The following is a 27,746-nucleotide window of genomic DNA, read 5'->3' as shown; positions in this document are numbered from 1 at the left end:
CTGATTTACTGCCTTAACCGATCGGCCTTGTTATAAGAACCGTGCGGTTAGGACGCTCGGTATTTAGCGTTCACACAAATCCATTTTCGGAGACCGCTCGGTCTCAATGTTATTACAGCTCGGTTTTTACTTCTGTGCAATTTATACTTCAACCTTTCGTTCTGTGCTTTGGATCGTTCGGTCTTTTATATCACTGTTCGGTTTTAACACTGGTTAGAACCGTTCGGTTTTCTGCTTTCAGCTTTTAATTTTCATAATTTTGTCAATTGTTTTTAACTTTCAACTTTTAATTAATTTAATTTTCCTTACAAAACAATCCAAACCCCCCCCCCCTTTTTTTCGTGTGTCATTTATGACTGAACCGCAATATTGGTCCTTGAGAGACGACCTTCCTAGTCTATACTGCATTAATTCAAGGTTTAATAGGTTCGGAGGTCCTTATATTTGTGGGTTCGTTTCAATTGGGTCCTCCAATTTTGAAAGTGATCAATTTGGTCCCTAATTTAACAAAATTGAGTCAATAATACCCTTTCCGTTAAATATAATGGACGGCGTTAACTTTTTAAACATGTGGCATGTTGAGGCATCCTTTTATTTGCAGGTGGCACAGTTTTATTTGAAGGATGCTTCAACATACCACATGTTTAAAAAGTTAATGACGTCCATTGCATTTAACGGAAAGGGTATTATTGACTCAATTTTGTTAAATTAGGGACCAAATTGATCACTTTCAAAATTGGAGGACCCAATTGATCATCAATAACTCTGTCAACACTCAATTTCGTCCGGGTTGATTAATAATTTTATTTTCATCATAAATAAAAATAATAAAATAAAAATAAAATAAAAATAAAAATATAAAAAAAAAAAAAGAGATGAAGCGTTCGTCCTCCATTGAGCGCGTTCGGTTCTTCCCACTGTTGCTGTGACCGTTCGTCCTAAACCGTGAGCCTTCAGCACGTTCGGCATTTCGCAGCCTTAAGCGTTCGGTCATCGTCAAGCTTCCAACCGTTCGTCCTATCGTCCTCCCTCATCTACCGCTCGTCTTTCTCTCCTGCCGCTCATCCACACCAGTGTTCCGCTTAACGACCGTTCGGCCTCGCGGATATACCGTTCGGTCATTCTTGGCTCTAACGGTTCAAGCCTACGACTGTTCGTCATCTATGATCAAGCGTTCGTCATCTATAATAACAACATAAGTTGAACAGTATTATAATAGTAAAACCAAGTAGTTAAATCAAATAAATTATAAAATCAAACAACATATTACATCATGTTGTTAACAATGTAAACATAATGAAACAACAAAACATAATATAAGTAGAATAAAGCATAGTGTATAACACTAACCCGCTTCACGATCAAAAACCTCTCGCTTTTCATGATAAACATCTGCGAAAAAGGTCAAGGAGCCAAAGTTAAGCATAATGTAGGCATACCAACTAAAGAAACAGTGAATCAAAACAAGTCGCATGACATAGAGTCTCATCAGCCTATCTAAATGATTACATGTCTACACAATGCATAATATCTACAAAGCCCGGAGGGATTAACTCAACTGTATTCACCATTCTCCATCAGCTTCATAGCATCCTCAGTTAGCTGGTCAAATACAACCTTAGTCTCAGCAGACATTTTTGCCTTTCTGTCACTGTTACCTTTTAGCCTTCTCAAGGCTTGCAATACCTATTGGAAGAATATCGGTTAATACTGCCCAACTAATGAACCTCAAAAAAATCTTAACGAAGTAGATATATGATATATAATTCCAGCCTAGTCAAGTATAAAGATTTACAAGATATAAAGAGAACATGTAAATGAACATGATATAAAATTAATAATTGCAGTTAGATACAAGCCAAATATAACTTTAAATATTGTTTCTTATATTTTTATCTTTATGAACACCATTAATCCTTTATTTTGAAAAAATGGCAATTAACAGGCTTTCTCTGATAACGGTTTAGGGTTGCCATACTCAACTCAAGTTAAAAGTAAATTTGCATACGCAACTATGGAGTCAACAGCAGATTCGGGTTCTCTTATTTTCTGTATTTATTTGTTCCAACTTGAAAAGCACAATGTCAAAATTACACATTCCTTACACGTTCAGATTTGAGAGTAAAATATTTTTAACTGGATAATATTTTTTAAGGATATGAACTACCCTTAGCAAGAAATTCCACAACTCCTTGGCCACATAAAAAACCAATGATTGCCTAAACAAATGGATGATCTACAACTACTCTGGAGTGAATTGGAAAATAAATATTGTATTTTACAATGATACTTCAGTAGAACAAAGAAATAAAAAATTAGAAAATTAAGAATGAAATAATACATACATACCGTTTCCCCAGGTTCAAGAACATTTGCAATCCGCCTCTTCATGACGGCAATATCTTTAGAAGAAAGGTCCGGCGGCACTCCGGGACAGGGACGGAACCACCTGGGACGAAGCGACACCTTCAACGCCTCCCTAGGTCGCTGGGCCGGAACGGAGGAAACACGATGCCGTGTTCGCGTCGAGCGCTCCACGTCGGAGCTGCAGCGCCGTCAAACGGAACGGGCTGGAGGCGTTCGATCTCTCCGACACGGCCTTCAACAGTGAACGGCGGCACTCCGGAAGGACTCGGTCTCTCTCTCGCTCGTGAACCCTTTCTCCAACTCTCTCGTCTCTCTGTCTAGGTCACACCATTCGTCCCCAATGTTCGCGCCGCTTCTCTTTCTACGAAGTTCGAATATCATTTCAAATTTGAAACGCACACCCTAAACTGCCCGTGCCCGTCCCTCGCCACGTCACAGTTGAAGCAGGTTTTCTCAGAATGCAACAGCTTTTTTCCTTTAAAACGTGGACCGCTCAAACGCTGACACGTGTACCGTGTTCAAATGTTGTCAAATTTGGTTGTTCGAGTATCATTTTCCTTTTCTCAAACCATATAGAGAACGACGCAATATCTCTACGATTTTAACTTAGTAAAGTTTTCTTTTGGGTGTTATTTTTAAATTAAATAATTTCATCATTTAGTAAATGATTTCAGTTATTATTTTTAAAAAAATACAGGGGTGTCGGATAAAGTTTGAAAAGAACGCAGGAGAGGTAAGTGTAAATAAATAAATAAATAAATAAAGTGAGAAAAAGAAGAGAGAAAAAAGAGGTGGTTATGTCGGTTCTCTACGGGGCGAAGACCCGGATATGTATGGTGGCGCACACCACAGCAGATCTTTAAATTCTTCTCCTTCGAAGATCAATTTTCCGTTTCTTCATCCATCAAAAACCCTAACCACATTCTCTCTCACCTCACTCTCGTACTCTTCTCAATCTGTTACTCCCATGAGCTATCACATGGTAGATTCGATTCATCCTTTCCGCAACCATAATCTTCACTCTCTGCATATGTTTTCTGTTTCTACTCCTCTACTTCATCCCTTTATTAGTTACTCGCCACATAATCTAGGTTTACCCAGCACCACGATTGCGACTAGGACCAAAAACCAACGCTCCAGAATAATTCAACTTATTTCTTTTCTGCTTAACATCGGTCTTCATTTTCAAGAATACAAGGCACATGTTTTGTATCTGTTTTTTTTTTTGTTCGTGGATTAATACTACCGGTAGATGTAATGCGTCGTCTAATGTCACGTTTTCACAATTTAAAATAAGCAGTTTTCCAAATTCAGTGACGCATGAGTAACTGTATCCACCTTTATCATGCTTTTCTGAATTTTGCTTTGTGAGCGTTTGTCTTAAAGTATTATGGTACCTATGGAAATATTTTAAGGTGACGTTTTTTCTGTTTTGTCTTGTGCCAATGAATTTCACTGTGCAAACTGCGTGCACAACGACCTTTTGGTTGTTCTGGTATATACGTGTGCGTGGAAGTGTAGCTATTGCTCTTTAGTTATATTTGTTCAACTGATTCTACTACTTGCAATTTTATGTTCTGCATTTTCTTAGATTAGTGTTGACTTGTTTATCTTTTGTCGTTTATTTCTGTTCAGATACCTCCCATTCTATTTCTTATTGTGAGTTCTTTATGCAACAGAATAATGAAGATACACGCAGAGGTTTGAAAAGAAAGCCCCCATACATGGATCAAGGGCATGAACGGGGACCGTACAATATGAATTCTAGACCTTATGATAGGAACATGGTTCCTGATGGTAGGTTCTTGTATTTGTTTGTCTTACATTTAATTCAGACGGATTTGGTTGACAATTATAGACTATTATGTTGTGAAGATGTTGCCCGCTACTTCGATCTCATTCTAGCGTATTTTCCATTTTTCTATTTGGAACTTAACTATACAAATTATGGAGTTGCTATAAATAAGTGAAGCTATAAGTTACCTTTGGCTTTGGAGGCTTATTTTTTCCCTGCACCAACTAGAGTTATCGTGTTTGGATCAACTTATTATAGCGAGATACTCGTTTTTTCTTCATAATGGCTCCATGAAAGAGATTTTTTGAGTTAAAGAGAACAATTATAATCCTCCAAAAAGGTTATACCAAATGAGGGCCTATATGGAAGATGGTTGTCTATGTTAAATGTCTGTTATTTTTGTGAAGTGTTAATTATAAGCTGTAGGCATTGTGACATACGGGCATATTTCATGGCCTTTACTAGAGACGCAGACTTTATCTTTTGGTTAATCATTATTCTTCTTGGAAAATTAAAGTTGATTACATAGTTTGAACTCACTATTACAAGTCACTATTGCACGAACAAGACCTGTTTCTTTAACTAATTTGCCATTTTTTTGTGTGTGCAACTAATACGCTATGCACGAATGGTTTTCTACTAAGTTCTTTTGTCATAGTTGGCTCCAGGTGTTAAAGATTGAGTTTGACATCAATCTTACTCTCTTCGTCACCTTTACTCATAAAACCTTAGCACTCAAAATTACACACTGATCTCACCAGGATCTCACTCTTGGAATACACAACAATTTTATTAATGGATATCCAATTTCCATACATCGAAGTCCTATATATAACTTTTAATCATAAATAACTACCTATCCTATCAATTCTTAACAAAATTAATGATCATGCCTATTTCTACCCGTTACAATGGCCCCATCTTGTGAAGGCCTTGCCCCAAGGACATTTGCTCCTCCCTGCTCCGTAATACTTCCTGCCATTTTACATTTGGAAATTGCTTTTTCAATTGACTCATGCCAAATAGCATCCTTTGGACTCGTATGATTCCAATGGACTGGTAGTTCAGTAACAACTTGATTGCCTTTTTTTATCAACCTTTGGTCTAATATGTCTAGAGGTACCTCCAATTTTTGATTGTGCTTTCCTACCACAATCTCTGTCCACCTGTTCACTAACTGATACCACTGTTAAAGATTGAGTTGGATATCAGTCTTACTATCTTCCTCACCTTTACTTAGAAAACACTGGCATACAAAATTACACACACATATCTCACCAGGATCTCACTCAAGGAATTAAAACATTCCTCAACAATTTTATTAATGGATATCCCATTTCCATATCAAGGTCTTATATATAACTTTTAATCACAACTAACTTCCTAACCCATTAATCCTTTACAAAATTAATGGTCATGCCCATTTCCACTTATTACACTAGCCTACAATTTTCTTTACGAAGTTGAATTCTGTTTTACTGCTCTTCATTCTTGTAATGTCGTTACTCTATGATGCTGTGCTTTATTTTTTATAGATTTTTATTTTTAGTTGATTGTATATTGCAGGTTGGTTTGACTGCCCAGCACATGGACAAGAATTAGGACGCATAATCCCTTCAAAGGTTCCACTTGGTGAATCCTTCAACGATAACATTCCACGTGAAAAATATACTCCTAAACAAGCGATTCATCAACAAAGAGTCTTAGGTCGGGAAGTAAGTATATCAAATGCACAGTAATAAACAATTTCCTCTGATTAATATATTCAGCTTGGAAATAAGTATGTTTTTAAGTATATTAAGGGAGACAATAGTAGATTGACGTGCACAAGTTGCCAATATAAATAGATAAGTCATAGGATGGATTTGTTTGAATCTATTGATGTGACTTTTTTATCATCTTTTTTAGTGTGATTGAACTTTTCATTTTGTCATGTTAAGCAAATTTTCATTTTATTGCTCACAACATTTAAAGGAACTTTCTATTGTTCACATATATATGACACAATGTGTTGTAATTTGAGATAATATCTTTAGAATCTTCCTAATTAGAGGAAATAGATACATAATCTTTTATTTTATTTTATTTTTCTAGTTTTCCTATTTCTCTTTTTAGGAGAACTAGATTATTACAAATAGAGGGTATGAGAATGTATTTTTAATGATTTGAGAATAATAAAATAAGTCTTATTTTCAACTCAATGTAATGTGCTTTACAAGGATTTGGTGCAAGTTACACCAAACAGCTTAGATTACGGTGTAGGATTTGAGGAGAAAGAGGTAGAAACAGGATGAATGAGGATATTAGTATTTATATTTTGTTTGCGCAAACAGAAAGATTAGTAATCATGGAAAGAGGAAAATTGGAAATATTGTGGGATCTTTTAAATGTTCTCTGTTACCTGAATAGCTGTACCAAATATTGCGGGACTAAGAAAAACGAATTTCAAGCAATTTAAAAGTATCCTTAAAAAAATGAGTATCTTTCATTGTTGTGATTTTACATTGTGTCCCATGAATGAATGCTTGTTTTCTTTGTAGTGTTGTATACAATGTGTTGCAATCAGCTTCATAGTCCTTAACTTTATGTTTTTTGCAGCTTGGTTTAGTGATTGATCTGACAAATACTACTCGTTATTATCCTCTATCAGATTGGACAAAAGAAGGAATTGCTCATGTCAAGGTAACTATATCTTCATTCTATTGTTTATGAAATTTTAATTGCAGTTGACTTTAGATTTTCTATTTGTTTGTGCAGATAAGATGCAAAGGAAGAGATGCTGTACCTGATGATCAATCTGTACAAAAGTTCTGTGAGGAGGTAGCTCCTTTTTTCAGTGTTGATAGTATTGTTCACTGTTAGAATTCACGAGCATTACTTTTACTGATTTTTTTTAATTAATGCTCACAATTTGATAGTCAAGTATTGTCTTCTTGTTAGTGTTCCTAACAATGGTGGTACAGTGCTTGATATCTTACTTGAGGTTTTATGATTTATACTTGTTAGATATTCATTTTAGGTTCAAGATTTTTGCTCCCAAAGAACAAATGAAAAGAAATATATACTTGTACATTGTACCCATGGGCATAATCGCACAGGTTATATGATTGTTCACTTTCTTGTGCGTACGAAATCTATGTCTGTTACCGAGGTGAGTAAATTTATTGGACAATTCATTGGTTTGTTTTCAATACCTGCATGAATTGATTAATTAACGTGTAATGCAATTTTGTGCTTGCTATCTTCCAGGCGATAAATAAATTTGCTTTGGCACGTCACCCAGGAATTTACAAGCAGGACTATATTGACGCCCTGTACATGTTTTATCGTGAAAAGAAACCTGAAGATCTTGTTTGTCCTCAAACTCCTGAATGGAAGAGAACTTCGGATCCTGATTATCGGGGCCCAACTGTCCCGGCTGTGGACAATTATGGGCACATTCCAGAACAGGTATGTCCACTTTGTTGACTGTGTTTACTTAACTTCTTAGTTATACGATTTACTGTTGTTCCACTGGGTTGAAGGAACACCTTACTTCGATGGAGGCTTGAAGTGTAACTTATTTCCAACCAGTTTGTATGAACACGAGTCTTCCATTTAATTTGTTTTATTTTTGTTGAAAAATATCTGATATGGCATAAAAATAGAATTGGCTTCATCTTTTGCATCTTTCTACTTTCGTTGTCGAGACTTAGTTGTATATGCTTATAACAAAACTTTTTTTTTTAAATAAGTGGCTATTAGATAAATATGTGGCCACTTTAATATTGAATTGTTTTCCTTATATAATTCCATTTTTTTTCTCATTTATGTGCTTAGTTGAAATAGAAAATATGACGTGTTTTTACGAACCTTAAGTCTGTTCACAATTTTTTTTCTTCTGGGAATTATATATTTATGTGGATTTTGCTTATGTTTGGTTCTATCTTCTAGGAGAATATAGTCAGAAATGAAGTATTGACAACCGATGATGTTTTGGGAGATCCAATTCCTCCAAATCAGCTAAGAGCGATGCAAGAAGTTTGTTATCAACTGCTCAAGTTGAACACAGGGGTGGGTTTCTGAATTGGCTTTTTGTTGAATTATATATATATATATATATATATATATATATATATATATATATATATATATATATATATATATTCTTGAAAATGACTTAAACTCAACGTAGTTGAGATAATCAAGAATGCCTTTTTTTTGTATCACATGTTAACAAAATTCATGCATCACGTATATGATTTAATTTTCATAGGAAATAGTGTTTTGGAAGTAGCACCCGTTCACTCTTTTCCTACGCAATATTTGTCTACGAAGAGTCTTAATGTATATAATATAACTACTGTAATGTCTAGGAAATAAATTTCAATTTAGCAATATTTCCCTGTCTCTCTATTTCTCTTGTCATCTCCCCCTTATGCTATCTAGAGCAATGTGTTGTATATGACGCATCTCATTAAAATTCCAGGGGAACTTTGAATCCAAATAATTTTTTATTTGGAAACATTAGTTTCATGTGATTACTCTTATTCCATGAATTAATTGCATTATTTTTGGTTTTTATTTTTAATATTATCTCTTTTTAGGGAAGAGGACGATTGCAGTTTCCTGGATCACACCCTGTTTCTCTGAACAGGTCCAATCTTAATACATTTGATCGTTTTGGTTTTTGTTACGTTGAGATTTATACGGAACTTTAGAAAGGACTTCTCTGTTTTACTGATATGGACATTAACGATTTTTCTAATCTACTAGGTCTTAGGAATTAACAATACCTAAAGTATGTGTTCTCTTTCGTCACTCGTCTTTCAATTGTTTAACAGGAAGTTTTCAATATTCATTGACATTTTCATCTTGTGCTTTTCGCAAATTTTGTTTAACATATTTATTTCAGAAATTTTCAAATTGGCTGACATTTCTTTCACTACATTAAAAAAAATCTTTTCTATTGTTTAGTAGAGCTGATGGAGAAGAATAACCAAGTGCAACATAACAGGATCTTTATGATATATTAAATCTTATACAGAGATGCCAATAGAGAAGTCATGATTTCATACTTTCTGTTGGTTTAATTTGGGATGGATCATTTGTCAAAACCTCTGTGACTAATTTTCAAACATTTTGGAACTTCAAATTCCAGATTTCCACCCTGTATATGTTATAATTTAACTTCTGTCAATTGAAATTTTTTTTGATCCATTTTGCATTTACATAGACAAGTTTTTGGTTTTTGTTATCACATCAACTAGAGATTTAGTCAAATTATAGTATATAAATAGGTGTAAATCTTATCTTGTAGGTTAATTTTGTGAAGTTGAGTTAGATTTAAAATCTATTTTTAATTTCTTTTATGAATATTTAAGATTTTATTTGAATATTATTTTGTATTTACAAAATATTCTACTAATTGTCAAAGCGACCTGACTAAGTTGTTATAAACTTCTTGACATGTGTTCAATTCCTACCAGTAAAAAAAATGCTGAAATTAACTTCAAATTGCTGTTTGGCTTAGCAAACAAATTTGGCTGAGTTAATGGATGTTCTGTGAGACATTTCTTAGTTCTATCCTTTTTCTGTTTTTATGAGAAATGAGCAAAATATTCATTTTATGCAGTTGAGTTTGAGTGAGGAGATTAATTTTAAAACTTGATTGTAAATCTAAGTCTTCATTTTTGTTAATCATCTTCTTTGGTTTTAACAACTTACTTTAGATCATTGTTTTTTCTTTTGCAGGGACAACCTGCAACTCTTGAGGCAACGATATTACTATGCCACATGGAAAGCTGATGGGACACGCTATATGATGCTGATTACTTGTGATGAATGTTATTTGATTGACAGAAAATTTCTCTTCCACAGGATCAATATGCGATTTCCTTGCAGATATTCAAATGGGGTATATATGTTTATTCAATTTACTTTGTTGTCAAGTGAGTTTTATCTGACTTGGGTATTTGGAAGCTGTGTCTCGTCTTTTATAATTTTTTTTTAGGTTATCTAAATGATAACTCAATTGCTTTCAAGGGTACACCTGAGAGAAATCACCACTACACATTACTTGATGGGGAGATGATTATTGACAGGGATCCACACACACATAAGCAAGAGAGAAGATACCTCATCTATGATTTGATGGCAATCAATCAGGTCTCTTTGACAGAGGTACACATTTATTGACAACTACAGTGTTGAGATATTGTTGACTTCTTTGATGGCTTGTTTTACTCCTATTATATTATATAAAATAGGTTTAATCCTTTTCGACATCCCTATTTATGTACGAATGTCTCAATTGGGTCTTCGTTTTTTAAAGTGTATCAAAATGGTCCCTAATTTTGAAAATTGATATCAATTGAGTCCTTTCCGTTAAGTTGGCTGGATGGCGTTAAAAAAATTGATGAGTGGATGTTTAGGGTTTAGGGTTTAGCATCCACTCATCAATTTTTTTAACGCCATCCAGCCAACTTAACGGAAAGGACTCAATTGATATCAATTTTCAAAATTAGGGACCATTTTGATACACTTTAAAAAACGAGGACCCAATTGAGACATTCGTACATAAATAGGGATGTCGAAAAGGATTAAACCTATAAAATAAAGAAATTTAAACTGGTTAACTCTTGTTTACCCTTGCTATTTTTAGTTGTTGTAATTCGGGGTCTACTAAAACCAGATGTATTCCTAAGGTATTTGTATTTCAGTTAACTAAAGTGTCTACAAACAATCATGAAGTAAAATGAGCACATGTAAGCTTCTAGTTGGATTTGAAACTACCTCTGAATTGTGTCCTTTTCTTAGGAAGTTTGAAAATACCTGATCACCAGTAATCCTTATTTTTTGGTTCTGCCTAGACAATGCAAATAGTGAAATAATAAGGCGTCATCATCATTATCATCAGAGAAGCAGTATCTATTTTATTAACTTGTAATTCACTACTGTACAATAAAATAGCAGATACTGTTCAATATTTCTGGGAGTGGGTTTCTAATTTCCAATAAAGTCTGGCTGCTAATGTGAATTATGTAATCATTCCAATGAGAGTATTTGAAAAGTTGGTAAAACATTAAAAAGGACATAATATACTAGATAACGTACGCCTGGAACCCTGTAAGTCCTTGGATTGATGTTCACAGTTGTGATTGGCTGACTTTTGACATGCCCATTTGGTCTTAATACATGCAGCTGCCGTTTTATGAAAGGTGGAGATTGCTGGAGAAAGAAGTGATTGAACCTCGTAACATGGAGCGTGAGGGCCTTTCAAAAAATACCGATCCTTATTATAGATATGACTTGGAACCATTTAGTGTATGTATAATGATTATTTTAGTATTCTATTTTCAGAATCATTTTCCAGTGGGATAAGCTATTTTGTTTATATTTTCGTATTTTTGTTTTAGGTGAGAAGGAAGGGATTTTGGTTACTATCCACTGTATCAAAGCTCCTACATAAGTTCATTCCACAACTATCGCATTCATCAGACGGTCTTGTATTGCAGGTAGTAATTAGTATCTCTAGAGGACTGAACTTCCCAAGTTGAGCTTGGATGTATAGGATAGTTGGACGAACACTATGGCTTGTAGGAAACATCATCTGTTTAAGGATGATGTACTGAAAACATGCTGTACTAGGGAAGTTCATATTTCTTAGTTCTTTTTTTGCCGCATGAGTCAATATTGGATTTTGAGAAATTTTAATACTTAAGAAGTTTTGGTTTTTAACGACTACTAACTGGCTGAGAACATATCATCATAAATGTGCATACAGGCTTTTTGGTTTATCTACTTGTCCATTGTTAATAGTGATGGTTCTGTCAGGGTTGGGATGATCCATATGTCCCTCGCACACATGAAGGTCTTCTGAAGTGGAAATACCCTGAGATGAACTCTGTTGATTTCCTCTGTGAGGTTGTACAAGTACTTCTTCCCAAGTTCAAAATTTAAATTAGTTTATTTGGTGTTATATTCTTTTCTATTATGACAATTTGTTGACGATGCCTTTGTTGGCAGGTGGGAGCTGGTGATCGTCCCATGCTTTTTCTGTTTGAACGTGGACGGAAGAAGTTCATGGAAGAGAATGTTATTTTTAAAGGTTGTACAACTTATAGACCATCATTATTACTTTACACGATCATAATGTCATCATTATTTGTCTAGATGACAGTTATTTGCATGAACTAACCGATTTTGGTCATATTTGAATTGCGATTGAAATGTATTCATTCCATTGGCAAGACTCCGTTTACAATTGAATCCGTCTAAGCTAGCTATAACATAAATTAATATCTGGAAAGGTGAAGCCATAATTTGTTTTTAATTTTTGGCTCCAAATGATTTTCAGATGCATCAGACATTTCTTCCTATTCCGGAAAGATCATTGAATGCTACTGGGATTCCGGGGAGCATCATTGGGTCTGTATGCGGATAAGAATAGACAAAGCAACTCCGAATGATATCAATACCTATAGAAAGGTTATAAAACCTGTTATACTTTTCAATTCTGTTACGCAATCATCTTTTGATTGTCTATGTTTTTTATATACTAATTCATGTAAAATGCCTGTTGAACAGTTTTTGTAAATTTTTTAATACAGGTAATGCGAAGCATAAAGGATAACATCACTGAAGAAGTCTTATTGAATGAGATCAATAAGACAATTTGCCTACCCTTGTATGCAGACAGAATACAAAAGGATATCAAGGCTCATCAGCATATGGTCTCCTCAAGGCGCAAGTGAGTTATTATACAATAAAAACTAAGAATGCCGAATTTTGTGTATTTACCTAAAGAGCAAGCAAGACTTTGAAGTACGAGCACAGAAGCTGTACATTTTTGTCGCCAAGAGATTGTATTTGTGCTGCCCCATCATCAACCTCGTGCATGACATAGGAAAGAACTTTAGGTTCTATGATTTTGTTTGGGTTACAAGATTTTGGCTTTGGTCACTGTTGTATATTATCAATTTTGCCTATTATTTCCTTTATTTTTATTTCTTATTTACAGCATATCACAAGATCATAATGGAAAAAGCTCAACAGAAACGGCTTTAACAGGACACTAACTCAAGATTTCACTAGTTTATGTATTCTTTTCAAGAAACTTGTATTATATTTGACACTTGATAGATGTGCTACAGATACTGATGCTGTTGTTTAGATCTTAAGCACGCAATGGAATTCTTTAACTGGGCTTGACGTGGCTAATCCAGCCTAATTTTCCTTATTGCTTCTTCAAGTAAGTAGACTTGCTAAACTACCGTATATAGATATATGGCCATCATTATATATATATATATATATATATATATATATATATATATATATATATATATATATATATATATGGATATTGCAAAGACTTGCGAGACATTCATCTTTTTTTTCCTGTGCTGTTTCTTTGATGCAGTTATTTTTAAATCAATATTTTTATTTATTTATCTATAAAGATGTCAAATTTGATAGGGTGTTCATACATCTTTATAATTATTGATAAGGAAGGTAGTTTAGCGCCACACTTTACAAGTGTACTTTAGCATGCAGCATATGAAAATGTAATAACAATAAAAAAATTGCATTGCACCGACAACACTTGACATGGGTGGACGTAAGTAACAGTGTTATCCACGAATTTCAAGGCATTTATGTTCTCAACGTTCCATCACCAACCACAGCGTCTTCATCTCCCAACGGAACCTTCTAAAATGCCTCTTTCATCTCTCTGCAGCAGGTTATCGTTCTTGTCCATCTCCCTTTTCTTGTCTCTAACACCCACACTCCAAATCCCCTTGGTTGCCCCAATCACAAAAGACCCTTCCACCCAACTCTACACACTCTCCCTCTTCCTCAAAACCCCACTCCAGCACACCACACTCCACCTCGACCTCGGTTCCTCCCTTACCTGGCTCCTCTGCGACTCCACCTATACCTCCTCCTCCTCCCACCACATCCCCTGCAACACCTCCCTATGCGACTCCTTCCCCTCTAACGCCTGCTCCAACGACACATGCGCCCTCTTCCCTGAAAACCCTCTCACAAGAACCACCCTTCTCGACACCGCCCTCATCGATTCTCTCGCCCTTCCAACCTACGACACCTCCTCTCGGAGCACACTCGTTCTCATTTCCGATTTCATCTTCTCCTGCGCCGTCGCCCATTTGCTCCAAGGCCTCGCTACCAATGTGACCGGACTAGCCGCTTTGGGCCGGTCCAATAACTCCCTCCCGGCCCAAATAAGCATTGCATTGAGTTCCCCTCATTCTTTCTCTCTCTCTGCTTGCCTGCTTCATCCAACACAGGCGCAGCTATCTTCGCCTCCACCTCCATCTCTTACTTTTTCTCTTCCAAAATTGACCTCACTTACACCCCACTCATTCTTAACCCCGTCGCCGAAACTGTCGTCACCCACAACTCACAACCCTCTGATGAGTATTTCATAAACGTCACCTCCATCAAGATCAACGGCAAGGCTCTTCCCATCGACGCCTCCATCTTAACCGTTGATCAAACCGGCTTCGGTGGGACCAAGATCAGCACTGCGGAGCCCTACACCGTTTTGGAAAGTTCCATTTACAAACTCTTCGTCCAGTTTTTCGTCAACGAAGCCTCAGCTTTTAACTTAACGGTGACGGAGGCCGTTGAGCCCTTTGGCGTGTGCTACTCGGCGGGAGACCTCACGGAAACAAGAGTGGGACCCGCTGTTCCGACCGTTGATCTGGTGATGCACAGCGAGGAAGTGTTTTGGAGAATCTTTGGGGGGAATTCGATGGTGAGGATTGAAAAGGGAGGAGTGGATGTGTGGTGTTTGGGTTTCGTGGATGGTGGGATTCGTAGGAGGACGGCGGTTGTGATTGGAGGGCATCAAATGGAGGATAATGTAGTGCAGTTTGATCTTGACTCAAATAGATTTGGTTTCACCTCATCTCTGTTGCTCCAGGGTGCTAAGTGTGCTAATCTCAATTTCAATAATCTTACCAATCCCATTAATTAGTTCTTTTTCAAAAAATGTACATAATAACGTCTTCATTAGATGTTGTACTGCAATGTTCCAAGCATTGCTTATTGGTTCTGAAAATGGAACTCTGCTCTTTATCATGCTTGCAACTTCTCTCTTTATTTGTTGCAACATTTAGAACTTCATAACACATTTCTTCTGCCTGGAACAGTTTAATCATCTACCTGTTGCCTCACGTTGCTGTGTTCTTGCTACAGATTTTTCCGACTTGATCTCAACCCAGGGAATTAACGAGTTTTCCGTAGTAACTTCTAAGCATGCTTTTCTCCGTAACCAAGTCATATTGATTACCATACTTACCTAGCTTCCAAAACAAAAATGACGATATTTCAGGGAAGTAATTACTCTGAAGCTAAGGGCATGGCGAGAACAGTTTAGGATTTAGGATTAGGTCCTCTTTATATAGTGTCTCTTCCATCAATCATAGAAGCAATATTCACGTTCAGTGCCTAAGATGAGACATCTCAAAAGAGTGGTTTGCTTTAATCTTGGGAAGTAGTGGGCTTGTTTTCCCAAAATATCTCATAAAAGTGTGTTTCTTTATGTACCCATTAAATTTGTTTCTGCATCCCATCACATGATTTCGGAAATTTTTATCCGGAATAGGTATCAGACGAGTGTCTTCCGGAATACCCATCTGTTAATCACAATAGAAGACAGAAACAAGTCACAAAGGCAAGAGGAAGGTGGGCTTAACTACATTTTTTAAGTAAAAGTTTGGTTAAGCAGTTTTTTTTATTTAAAACCTTATTAATGACTATATTTTCAATTTCTTCCCTCTTAATGTTTTTAATTTAGTTATTTAAAAAAAATCAAGTTAACATAATTTCTTTTGTTATAATCATGATAATGACATTAGTGTAATATGTCATATGTTAGCAAATTAACTTTAAGCCTGTGTGTTCGCATGAACAAATTGTACTATTCATGCGAATTTGAGAGCGACGATTTATTAATGCATGGTTGTTTCTTTGAGCTGAAATGAACGGATCATCGAGGACGGATTTGCGGGACGCACTCCGTTTTCATCACTCGCAAAATTGAAGAGATTTGCGTGGATTGTTGATGAAAAGTCGTGTGTGCCCCCACTTGATACGCAACACAAGGGTGGCGTAACTTGTTACAGGAGAATCGTAACCGGTTACAGAAGAATCGTAACCGGTTACAGGAGAATCGTAACCGGTTACAGGAGAATCGTAACCGGTTACAGGGGTATGAAGCACATGGGAGGGTGGCGTAACCGGTTACAGAAGCATGTAATCGGTTACATGAGCATATGAAATTTTGGTGGCATGCGTACGCGTAACCGGTTACAGGTTTTTTCTTTTTTTATATTTATTATGCAAACTTCTTTTTCAGTTTTTTTTATAATTATTTTAATATTATAATTTAAAAAAATCTACATCTTAATAAAATTAGGTATATTATATTTTTTAATTTATTAAAAATAAGTTGATTATTTAATTTTTATAATTTTTAAACATTAATTTTATAAATTATTCATAATTTTTTTTCTTTACAAACATTTTTACAATTAAATATAACATTTATAAATAACATTTTATATTATTTTTATAAATAGGGGTATTTTAGTAATCTTTAATTTCTACCAATTAAACTCATTTTTAAAATCTATCACATCAATCAAATCCTATACTAATTCTCACAAACTTTACTTCCAAATCCACTCTCAATTACTCACAAATCCACTCAAAAAAAAAAAAAACAAAAAAATTACCCTAAAATCCACTCAAATCCATTCAAACCATCTCTCTCAAATCACTCTAAACGAACAAAGCCTAATTAATGATATATACATGTAACATTATTACTATCAATTTGATGGAAGGGACGGTTTTTAATTTTTATTTTTAAACTAGATAATTAGAACATTCAAAATAATCAGATAAAATTGAAAAAACATCATTGAAATTGAAAAGAAAACTTATTTAACCTAAAATTTTATATTTATTGATTTTTTAACATTTTATAAATGTTAAATTTGTGTTTCATTTCATTAAGTGAATAATGAATATTAGTAATTATTAATTTATTTACAAAAGAATAAACTGAAATAAACTAAGTCCATTTCAATAATTTAAAATTGAGATGAGATATAACGAAAATGTTCTTAGAATTTCATGTGGATTCAATTTAAAAGGGTGATACAACTTATACCTATTTGTAGTCAATCTAAACTTTTACATATACACATACAAACACATATTTCTACTGACACACAAACTATCACCAAAACAAATGTATATATAAAATTTCTTTTATATATTTAAATATTTACTATAAATGTAATTGGTGATACGATTTATGGTTTAGAGTTCAACTAATCATATTAAAATAAGTTTTGATATAATTTTATAAAGTAAAATAAACTCTGTTAACCCTATGAATTGGATTTTCTGGATTTGTACACATTATCTTACTATTTGATTATCTTAACCTTTTAAAATATTTACACACTATCTTCCTATTTGATTATCTTAATCTTGTAAAATTGATTATTAAACAATATTAAGATAATATTATTTAAACAAACATTGTTTTGAAATTTAACGTAATTGCTTAATAAAATAAGTCTATTAAATAACTCTATGATAAAGGGTGTGTTAAAAGCTATTCTAGACGTTAAATGTTATTCAATCAGATTTTATCTAAACGCTAGTATATATAATATATTTAAATGCTTAAGAACATATAATGTTTTTAATGTCTGTACGATATAGTAATTTATTGTCTATTGTGCTATTGTGTTGTGTTCTCCTTTTCTATGCAAATTATTAAAGTAGATATTTTTACTTAAAAGTTTTGCATTGGTTCATAAGAACGTTAAGAGATAGGAAGATATGTTGGGAATTTTTTCCTAATACCTTTTATGTGACACTTTCGTACAAGCAACACAATTGGCTTTGCTAGAAGTAACATAACATCTAACTTCGCACCAAAAAGCTACACATATACAAGAAAGTCAATGTTATGAGTAATAAATCTTTTATGAAGAAGTCTAGATAAAGAGGATTGTATGAAGAAAAGATAACAAAAATCAAAAATTATTATTGTTCTCACACAATCTTTATTTTCTCTCAAGCTTACATCGTTTGGATTTTTGCTTTGCAAAAAGAAAATTTTTGCTACAAAGTTTTCAAATTTTTATTTTATTAAAATTATATCTTCTCTAAGAGAGTAATCATTTGGTCTTGTATTTCAAAAACACTATGTTAGTTTGTATATTCATAAGTGAATTAAAATACTTGTTAGTTTAATTCAGTGGAGTTAAATGATATAGTCAGTTGGATTAGTATAAAACCAGGAGTGGTGAAACTTGTATAACTAGTTAGATTAGTTTGTAAAATCAAGAGTGGTCAAATTCGTTCGTAATCTTTTAAATATTAGTAAAACCTCTTAAGAATGCTTAAAAAAGAATTGGACGTAACTTAGTTTAAAGTGAACCAATAGAAAAATGTGTTTTATCCCTGCTTTCTTTTTAAAAAGCTTTTCAAATACTTATGAAAATCTTTTAGTGTTCAACAATACTTGGAGACTTTCTAACTCTCTTAAGAGTGTCTGACACTTAGTTGGGAAAATTTTTTAAATTCTATTCAAATCTCTCATTTTAAAGTTTATACGTGTTTTGGACAATATTTGTATTCACTCACTCACTTTGTGTTATTATTTTATATGATTTTAATTCGTACAAATATTTCATAATTTTAAATTCATCATATTTTTATCTATTTTTTTATTACTTATTTTTATCCAAGTTATTTTAAATTTAAAAATTGAAAATATTAACAAATATACGTTAATAAAAATAAAAATATTTTCATTCAAATTATGTTACTCAAAATATTACTATTCGATGTAATAGATATAATAGAGTTATGTCATAGATTAAATATAAAGAAAAATTATAATTCATTTTAAAATAAATCTAATTCACGTTCTGTTTGAATTAAACTTATTTCCATTTTTTACATATTTATATAAATAAAGTTAATTAGTTATGGCTGAATATATAAGATGGTGAGAAATTGTAGCGATCTCATAGTGAAAAGTAATTTTTTAGCAAAAATATATTTAACATCGTCTGAAAAGACTCAACAAAACTATTTTAACATGAAATTTTAAGAGAAAATACTAAGTCTTTTATACAATATTTACAATCATAAAATAATAAATCTTCTCACAAGTAATATTCAAATATCAAATTTATTAAAGTGTAATGATAACATTCAAATTAACTTTTGTTTTAATAGTAATTTTCTATTTTCTTATATTAATCAATGCATAACTTTGATGAATATCCATCATAAATATTGTCAACTTTAGACCATCCCTATAAATCTAATCTTGTTGAGTAAAGAAATATGGTAACAAGTGATATGTTATGTGTTTATTTATGAAGCACTAGAAAAAGGTTATATTTTGTAGTCCATTGAGTTGTGTTTGTAACATGCACAATGATATTTAGGAGTAAAGCAATCATTTAAAAAATAAATTTTTATTTTTATAAAGAAAAAGAGAAATTAAAAGATAGTCTGAGATGAGTGTAAAAGTCTTCAGGGTGTTAAAATATCATCTTGCTTGTAACATTTTGTGCTTGTTTCCAAATCCTGCGTTTTCAAACGGGGCCTGATCTCAAGACAAGCGGTGCTACTATCTCTGTTCTTCCCCTGTTCCGGCGACAAACCATGTAACAGTTATACTCTGAGTCAAATGAAGAATATGTTTGAGGTGAGAAAATGAGTCGAAGAGAATGTTGAAGCAAACCACGTTGTTGTGTTGTTATAAACTACACTTCTGTCAGTTGGAATACTGGGGCCATCCTGAAACAATTGTGGGGCACCATGTATAGGAATGTAACATGAAAGGCTATTGTCCCAATTTAACTATTTCGGTGCCATCATGCAAAAGTTCACATCTTCACTTCGAGCCTTACACACATGTGATTATGTCCCAAAAATGTCTTGTAGACCGCAAAATTTGGTTGGAACATAAATTTGAGTAATAGTCAACTTGAAAAGAGATGCACGTAAATTTATATATAAATAAAATATTTTTATTGGTAGAAGGTTTTTTTTGAAATAGTATTAAAAAGTAAATTTGTGATAGACAATGTTTTCAGCCAAATGAATCATATATAGTCTCACGTATATCTATGTGTTGAATTTCCCGACATTAGAACCAAAGACTTGATGGTTGATGAACTTGTGGTTTCCTTGGTAACCAAAGTGCATCTCCCCGAAACAGAAAACATGTTCCACTCACATTGTCTCATTTAATACCAAAATCATGCTCACGTGCTGAATATAGAATGCAGATGGATGAATGAAGTGTGTCTTTGCCTGTAATATTTCTGCACGGATAAGTATCTGTTACTTCTTGTAAGTAGTAAAGTAATGAAATCACAGTTGCAACTGCAAAGGCTATTTAGGACTTTCTGTGTACCATTTTGATGACTAGCCTAATTGTAATCGTACTTTGATCAGAACAAAGTCTTGCAAAGGCCATTGTTTTGTTTTACAGGATCACTGACTGATCAATCAATTCAGTCATTTGTATATTAAAACTTGTTCTTAATACAGTTAATTAACTTGCATAAGCAATTTCCTGCTGCAGTAGTCATTTGGGTTTTCTCATTTTTATGAAGGAAATTCTAATTTGGTGTCTAAATTCTCTTTATATGTGAAGAGAAATTTCATTTTGTAACAATTGAGTTAACCTGGTTTAAGAATTCAATAACGTGTCTAATAGTAGCTCAATAATTGACTGGATCACTGTTCCTAATCGTTTAAAAGTTATTCAAAATATCAACGTCGTAAATGTATCATAAAAGAAACGAATGTCCTTAGATAAATATTCCATCCGTACTATTGAATTTTACTTGAAATCACTTGAGCTATAGCTAGGTTTCTTCCGACATATTCACCCAAAAAAAGTGGTAACTAAAGTATTTCTGATTTATATAAACGCACAGTGTTTTGAAGTCTATCGAATCTGTGTCGTGATCGAGTAAAAGGCCATATATTTTAAGGCTATCTCGGTATAATCTTTTGAGATAGGAGCAAGATGCTAAGCAAGCTCAAACTCCTATACGTGTATAAGAGACAAAATCTCCAGATAATAAAAGAAGCGAATAACAAGATCTTATCACAACAATTTTATGCTCTACTACTTATACAGCCCCACCCTATAGAAAGAAAGAAAAAGAACCTTGTGCTCTCACGGTCCACTCATGTTGTTTTTGCAGACACCTTAATTAGCTACCTTCCTCCTCAGAGAACATCACATTTTGTTTCGTTTCTTTCATCTCACCACAAATCAATGTCTCTCTCTCTTTGTTTTTCAAAAAACAGGAAATAAATACTTTTACCTAATAATATCAGGCTTGAAAATCTCTGACCTTATAACAACATGCAGTTGAAAAGGGAAGATATGGGTTTGACCCGAGAGACCGCGCCACGAATTTAAACATTGGAATATATTGTGATGACCACCATATCTTCACTGATAATTATTCCTAGACCTTCTTTTACAATCTTCAAAAAATCGGTGCAGAGAGTGATATTTCATCCCTTTTACACCTATAAATACAAGCAACAACCAATGTTTTCAATCTCACATTTCATGACTAGGTTTCTTTTCAAAAACTTTAAACATACGTGATATATGCAGTATAAAACTAAATAAATTTATTCTTCTTCTTTTCTCACTCTCACTTAGTTTAATTTCTGACCCTTTTACGAGCATGACTATGTCAGTGATGTGTCGACCAACACATCAGGCTCTGAAAAACGTTCCTTCCGGTGGACAAAGCCAGATGATGAGGCCAAAAGAGAAGGTGGTGCTGGTCATGGGAGCAACGGGGAGCGGGAAAACCAGGTTGTCGGTGGACTTAGCAACATGTTTTCCCTCAGAAATCATAAACTCTGACAAAATGCAAGTGTACGAAGGGCTTGAGATTGTCACCAACAAGGCCACCAAAGAGGAGCAGCGTGGGGTCCCACATCACCTCCTGGGGACGCAGAACCCCGACACCGAGTTCACGGCCTCCGACTTCTGCGACGCCGCTTCACGCGCCATCGAGTCCATAACGCGCCGCGACAAGGTTCCGATAGTGGTGGGAGGATCCAACTCGTACATGGAGGCCCTGGTGGATAGGTTCGGGCCGCGGTTCGAGTGGTGCTTTCTGTGGGTCGACGTGTCCGTGCCAGTGCTCTATTCCTACGTGGGGCAGCGCGTGGACCACATGCTCCGATGTGGAATGGTGAACGAGTTGAGACCGTTTTTCAACGTGAACGGCGATTACACGCGTGGGATAAGGAAGGCAATTGGGGTTTCTGAATTCCACCCGTACTTCCGGCGGGAGACGACGGCGAGCGGTGAGACGAGGATGAGGCTGCTGCAGGAGGCGGTGAGGGACGTGAAGGGGAACACGTGCAACTTGGCACGCAAGCAACTTGGGAGAATCCACATGCTCCGAAGTGAGGGGTGGAAGATCCACCGCGTTTGCGCCACGCCCGTGTTTCAGAAACGTGGCCGCGACGCCAATGAGGCTTGGAACAACATGGTGGCGAAACCCTGTGCCTCCATTGTTTCTCAGTTTCTCTACAGTTCTGCCAATTCTGCTTCTGGGAGAGTCGCGCCTTCTATGCAACCAAACTAATCAGTTAAACCTAATGCATCATTTTCTTTCGTCAACGTTTCAATCTTCATATTTGTGTGTACGAAGAGTATCAGTTGAAATTATTTGATAGTCTGAGATTGTCACATGTTCATGTTCTTGGTTGATCTCAACTTCACACGTAACCAAATTCATACCAGTTGATTATGTGTTTTGTTGAGATTTTCTCTGGATCATTTTAGTCATTTTTTGTCTTTGCTTCTGTATTTAATCTCAGAAAAAAGAAAAAAATACCACTTCTGTTATTTATACTCCAGATATTATTGTGTTCATAAAACATGTCAATCAATTATATAATATGGATTGAATGGTTGTCTCAAGTTATATCATCTTCCCACTCATCTGTTTTGTTTTATCTGTTGGAAAAACTCTTGTTATAATTTTTTTTAAGATAATAAATATATTTACTTTGCTTTCAGTTTCATAAATATAATTGTACTTTTGGTCTAGATCACGCATGCCATTTTAGAATCTAAGGGTGCTTTTGTTTGATGAAGGTCAAATCTATTATTCCAGGAATATAAATTTGAGAATGTAGTACTCTTTAATTTGTCTGGAGTTCTAAGAAAATATTCTTGGGTGATGGTCATTCTCGAGAAAGTGAGATTATAACAAGATTTATTTCGATTTTGTTCTCATGGTGACACTTCGTAAATTTCATTCTAGTGACTAATTATATTTTCAATGTTTTAAAATTTCAAAACATTTTTAATCTAACCAAGTAACTATTCTAAAATTTAGCTAAAAACAAAGTTTTAAATAATAACATTTTGAACACAAACATTCTCTTAGGGATAAAACTAGTCTTGAGGGTATCGAAATTAAGAAAATAGTAATTAAATAGAAGAGAAATAATAAAGAAATCAAAGAAAAGAGTAAGGAATGGATGAGTGTATAGGATATTGAAACAGGTCAGGAGTGGAAATTATGAGATAATTGAAAACTCAAAGTGTATCAAAATATTCATGAGACAAAAATTGAAGAAGTTACACAAAGGAAGAGGAAATATTAAGTAAAAGCAACTGCGGTAGGCGTGGTCATAACAGGCATAACTGATGCAACGGGATGTATTTTTTTTTTTCAATTATTCTAATTATTATGTATTTCTTTTTTATTTTATTTTGACTTAAATGTAAAAGAAATGATAGGAAAATATAAATAAGTTATTAGTTATGATAAAAAAAAGTATAACAAATTATATTTATAACAAAAATATTCTAAAAACATCACAAAGATAATGATCACAAATAGAATAATGACAACTCTAGTCATGATAATTGTAACAATTTGAGTCAAATGTTTTGGTTAATTTCTTTTATCAATTTCTTTTTTTAATTTTTGACAATTTATTTTTCTTACATTTTACCTTTTTTGAATTTATCTTTTTGGTTTACTTATTTTCTCGTTAAACATATTATGTTTTAGTTCATCTTTGACATTATTTTCATTCACATCAATTAATTATCGGTGAGAAATACATAAATTCTAAACTAATATTCATATAAAAAGACAATTTAGTGAATTAAGTATATTCTTAAAATTTTTCCATAATGTAAATAGTTTTTACACCTAAATTATGTTAATAATAAAATCTTAAATTAAAATATTCTAATTTAAAGATTAAAAAACAGTTTGTTTGCCACTTCTATTATCACAAAAATCCACATCAAAGTTATTTGGTTCACTAAAAATACACTAAACAAGCATCGAATCAAATCCTCAAAAAGTAATTATAAATTCAGATAATTAAAATTTTTTATTAACACAATTAAAACAATACGAAAATCCCATCATTTCAATATTTGATGGGTACAAATGTGATTAAGTCTTCTATAAACATCATAATAAGAAAACATCATAAAAGTATATAACATAGCGTTGATCGATAAATTTGTATATTTAAAGTTTTCTTTTTCAATTTTACTCATAATTATGAGGAAAAAAAGTGATTTAACAATCTCCTTTCGTTTTATTATTACTTCAAAAGTTAAACGAACAGACAAATAAACAGAGAAAAACACGTATGATTTAGCTTTTTAGAGGTGGAGTTAATCAACTAGTTGAGAATTTTACTCTACTTTTCCTATGTTAATTCGATGGCTTTTTCTTTAGAAAAAAAAAGATGCTGTAAATGAGAGGAAAATGTTTCGTAGCACGAAAATTAATGTATATTCATTTCGGCAAAATTCAACCTTTTTGAGTACCAAGTATGATTACTAGAATCCTGCCTGATTGGTCAAATTAATATTACAAAGTTTTCATGCAAATGTTTTTTCTTTTTTAACTAAATCATATGACATGGGAAAAGAGAAAAAATAATTTAAACTTTTCTTTTTCTTTGTTTACACTGTGATCCCGACTCTTTAATTTTTAATTTGTGAGAATTTAAGAGTCTTTAAAATTATTTTTTTCTTTTTATTTTAAGATTAATTACACTATTTATCATAACTTTAAGAAGATAAAAAAATTCAGGTTAATATTTAGAATCAACTTGACGAACCAATCGAAAATTATCCACTAAACAATATTGGGTTTAATTAATCAATCGGCATTAGACCTATTTTCACACAACCTCTTATCTTAGTCCATTATAAGGTTACAAAATAAATATATAAACCTTATAAAAAATAGATTATTTCCACTTAAAGAATTTAAAATGTTACCCATCTATTAATTATGAAATTTCACTAGTTGAAACACCCATCAATGTTTCATAATATACATAATAAAGTTATAATACTAACCTTATAATATTTTTTTAACCAACAAGTTTTGTATCTTGAAAATTCTTGAATTAATTGTCTTAAACATCTTGATCAAATTTGGAAGAAAAACACAATTTTTTGTCTCTAAAAAATGTGTTGCATCTTATTGAGAATCTTTACAAGTAACTATCGAAAGTTTCACTTGAATTTCACAAGTAAAGTTACACTCTGCTTAGATCCTTTGTCATAACATTAACAAAGTTTAACATTCATCATTAACTTCATGACCCAATTGAAAATGATCCTAATAGACTAAACAACATTGGCTTAATGAACTACCACATTGAAATAAACAATTTTCTATCAGTTTATAAGTTTTATTCTTTATTTACATTTTTTTATATATTTATAACAATTTGATGAGTCTTTTCCAAAGTTGAGAAAAGAATAATATACAAGAGGTTAAGTTTCCAACACGCTTTGGAAAATGTTTTCTAAGGTGTTTCAATCATATAGCTTACATTTCAAACAAGTCAGGGAAAGTTTAGTCTTTATTTTGAATTACCAATAAAATAGATGTTGGAAAGGTTTTTACAATCGGTAAAAAGGTATATTTAGAAGAAAAGTTAGAAAAGAAGTTCTGTCACAGAATACTTTTAGACTTAAATGTACGCTCCAACATTGATAGTATAGCATGCATGTAACTTAAAGCAACAAAATGGGTAAAAAAGTAATAAAAGAAGAAACAAAGAAATCGGCGTGGATTATTGTTAGGCCCATTACTGATGAAGAACCTCAAGGCCCAACACAGGATCAAGAAAACGTGGACAGAGGAGAATTACCCAAAAGAATCAGAAGGAAACCCACACACCTCAACGACTACGTGACTAATTGATGATTTGACAGTATTATGGTTCTAGAAGGATTTAGGATCATAACTAACTTTATTCCTTTTGCCATTTTTACTTTTTCGTGTAGTATGTATGCTGTTATATAGAGGTACACTAATGATTGGAAAGGCAGCGAATATACAACAAAATTCTGTTTTCCTCTAGAATTCTATTATTCTCTCTGTCTGAGCATTAATCTTCTCTCTTTTCTGTTGAGATATCTTTCAATTATCTACCGCAGCTGACCATTGACCACTTTCTGTTTTTCTTATTCTTCTTATATTTAGTTATTAATTTACATTCAAATGTAATTTACAGTAAATAATTCTAATTATCCTCAATTTGTTAAATTTATTCATACAAAGTTATTCTTTTTTAGCATTACACTAATTTTCCATATTAGAAAACATACCATGTGTCGTGATTAAGGAAAGTCCGAGTTTTTTTATCAACAAATATATAATAATAATAACTATTACTATTATTTTATTTTACATTTTTTTACACCCCAACGTATGTATAAATCAATCTAAAAATATTGTATACATATAAGATTGTTATCTTCTTCAGAGATATCCTTCAAGTATGAACTTTGAAAGTAAGGATTTTGATGCACATTTCATCTACTTATCATAACATGCTTGTATATGTGGTGGGTTGTGTAAATAGTATGTTAATGGTATGATGTGTATGATTTATGTGTATCATATTATATGATAATTCTTTCTAAATTATTTCATCTCTTTATGTGTTTGTGCGAACTGTTATATTCCTATATGCGATATAGGAAGAGATAATTTTAGAGGTTGTAGTGAAGAGTTTTTTCTTTTTATTTTTTAGGCCATCATTTTAGAAACTTTTATATTTTAGTGTTGTGTAATATAAATTGTGTATGTAAATGATGTATGATATGGTGTATACCCACTAGTGTCACACAAAATACAGGCAAATATATCTTAGTCTAAAAATTAAAGTCAACTTAATACGATCAGTTTATATATGAATATTTAATTTTGGAAACTAAAAAGAAGTTTTTAATTTTAATTTGGCTCTCTTGATGTTGATAGTCATAATTAATAGCAATATGTTATGGTATATAACTGCCACTTCTTGTGTATATGAATCTTGTGCTGGAACATGTGCTTGATTCAAATATTGTAATTTTAATGAATTCTTTTTCCAATAAAAAAATACCTCGAACTGTTTTCTCTTATGAGTTGAAGAGTAAATATAAAATAATTTAATAATATTTTAATTAAAACGTATTTATTTACAAAATAGA

General features: G+C 33.1%; 3 protein-coding genes and 1 long non-coding RNA gene across 6 annotated transcripts; 3 read left to right on the top strand and 1 right to left on the bottom strand.

The window, feature by feature from the left end:
- Positions 1–1,349: 1,349 nt before the first annotated feature.
- LOC108328868 (uncharacterized) lies at positions 1,350–2,422 on the bottom strand. Its single transcript, XR_001832163.2, has 3 exons — positions 2,350–2,422; positions 1,560–1,686; positions 1,350–1,392 (listed from the first exon to the last, which is right to left on the bottom strand). It is a non-coding gene; the product is annotated as an uncharacterized LOC108328868 (long non-coding RNA).
- Positions 2,423–3,140: 718 nt separating this feature from the next.
- On the top strand, positions 3,141–13,382 carry LOC108326791 (uncharacterized). Of its 3 annotated transcripts, none has more exons than XM_052872237.1 (17): positions 3,141–3,349; positions 4,047–4,164; positions 5,729–5,877; positions 6,761–6,844; positions 6,920–6,982; positions 7,182–7,313; positions 7,412–7,612; positions 8,096–8,215; positions 8,749–8,798; positions 9,896–10,058; positions 10,187–10,324; positions 11,345–11,467; positions 11,560–11,658; positions 11,978–12,067; positions 12,170–12,251; positions 12,501–12,631; positions 12,731–12,863. In XM_052872237.1, the coding sequence occupies exons 1-17, from the start codon at positions 3,197–3,199 to the stop codon at positions 12,737–12,739; spliced, it is 1,905 nt and encodes a 634-aa protein (XP_052728197.1). In that variant the 5' UTR covers positions 3,141–3,196; the 3' UTR covers positions 12,740–12,863. The 3 variants fall into 3 exon arrangements, with proteins under 3 accessions (XP_052728197.1, XP_017415842.1, XP_052728196.1); XM_017560353.2 differs by having other exon boundaries at positions 3,142–3,349; positions 12,754–13,382; XM_052872236.1 differs by lacking the exon at positions 7,182–7,313 and having other exon boundaries at positions 3,143–3,349; positions 12,754–13,382.
- Positions 13,383–13,797: 415 nt separating this feature from the next.
- LOC108327564 (probable aspartic proteinase GIP1) lies at positions 13,798–15,259 on the top strand. The gene is given in 2 exon segments (XM_052872235.1): positions 13,798–14,421; positions 14,424–15,259. Coding segments are annotated over 2 exon segments (1,344 nt in total). The 5' UTR covers positions 13,798–13,800; the 3' UTR covers positions 15,147–15,259.
- Positions 15,260–21,822: 6,563 nt separating this feature from the next.
- Positions 21,823–23,114, top strand: LOC108328695 (adenylate isopentenyltransferase 3, chloroplastic). Its single transcript, XM_017562589.2, has one exon. It carries the CDS (start codon positions 21,934–21,936, stop codon positions 22,849–22,851), a length of 918 nt encoding a protein of 305 aa, XP_017418078.1. The 5' UTR covers positions 21,823–21,933; the 3' UTR covers positions 22,852–23,114.
- The last annotated feature ends 4,632 nt before the right edge of the window (positions 23,115–27,746 follow it).

The sequence above is a fragment of the Vigna angularis genome, chromosome 2, assembly GCF_016808095.1.
Source record: "Vigna angularis cultivar LongXiaoDou No.4 chromosome 2, ASM1680809v1, whole genome shotgun sequence".
Lineage (NCBI taxonomy): Eukaryota > Viridiplantae > Streptophyta > Magnoliopsida > Fabales > Fabaceae > Vigna > Vigna angularis.
Note: the sequence above shows the minus strand (reverse complement) of the source record. Positions and strands in the feature narration are given on the sequence as shown.

Coding starts and splice junctions, on each gene's coding strand:
- LOC108326791 (XM_017560353.2), top strand. CDS start 3,197: ATGTATGGTGGCGCACACCACAGCAGATCTTTAAATTCTTCTCCTTCG. Junction 4,165..5,728: donor TAGGAACATGGTTCCTGATG/GTAGGTTCTTGT, acceptor TGTATATTGCAG/GTTGGTTTGACTGCCCAGCA. Junction 6,983..7,181: donor TACAAAAGTTCTGTGAGGAG/GTAGCTCCTTTT, acceptor TATTCATTTTAG/GTTCAAGATTTTTGCTCCCA.
- LOC108328695 (XM_017562589.2), top strand. CDS start 21,934: ATGACTATGTCAGTGATGTGTCGACCAACACATCAGGCTCTGAAAAAC.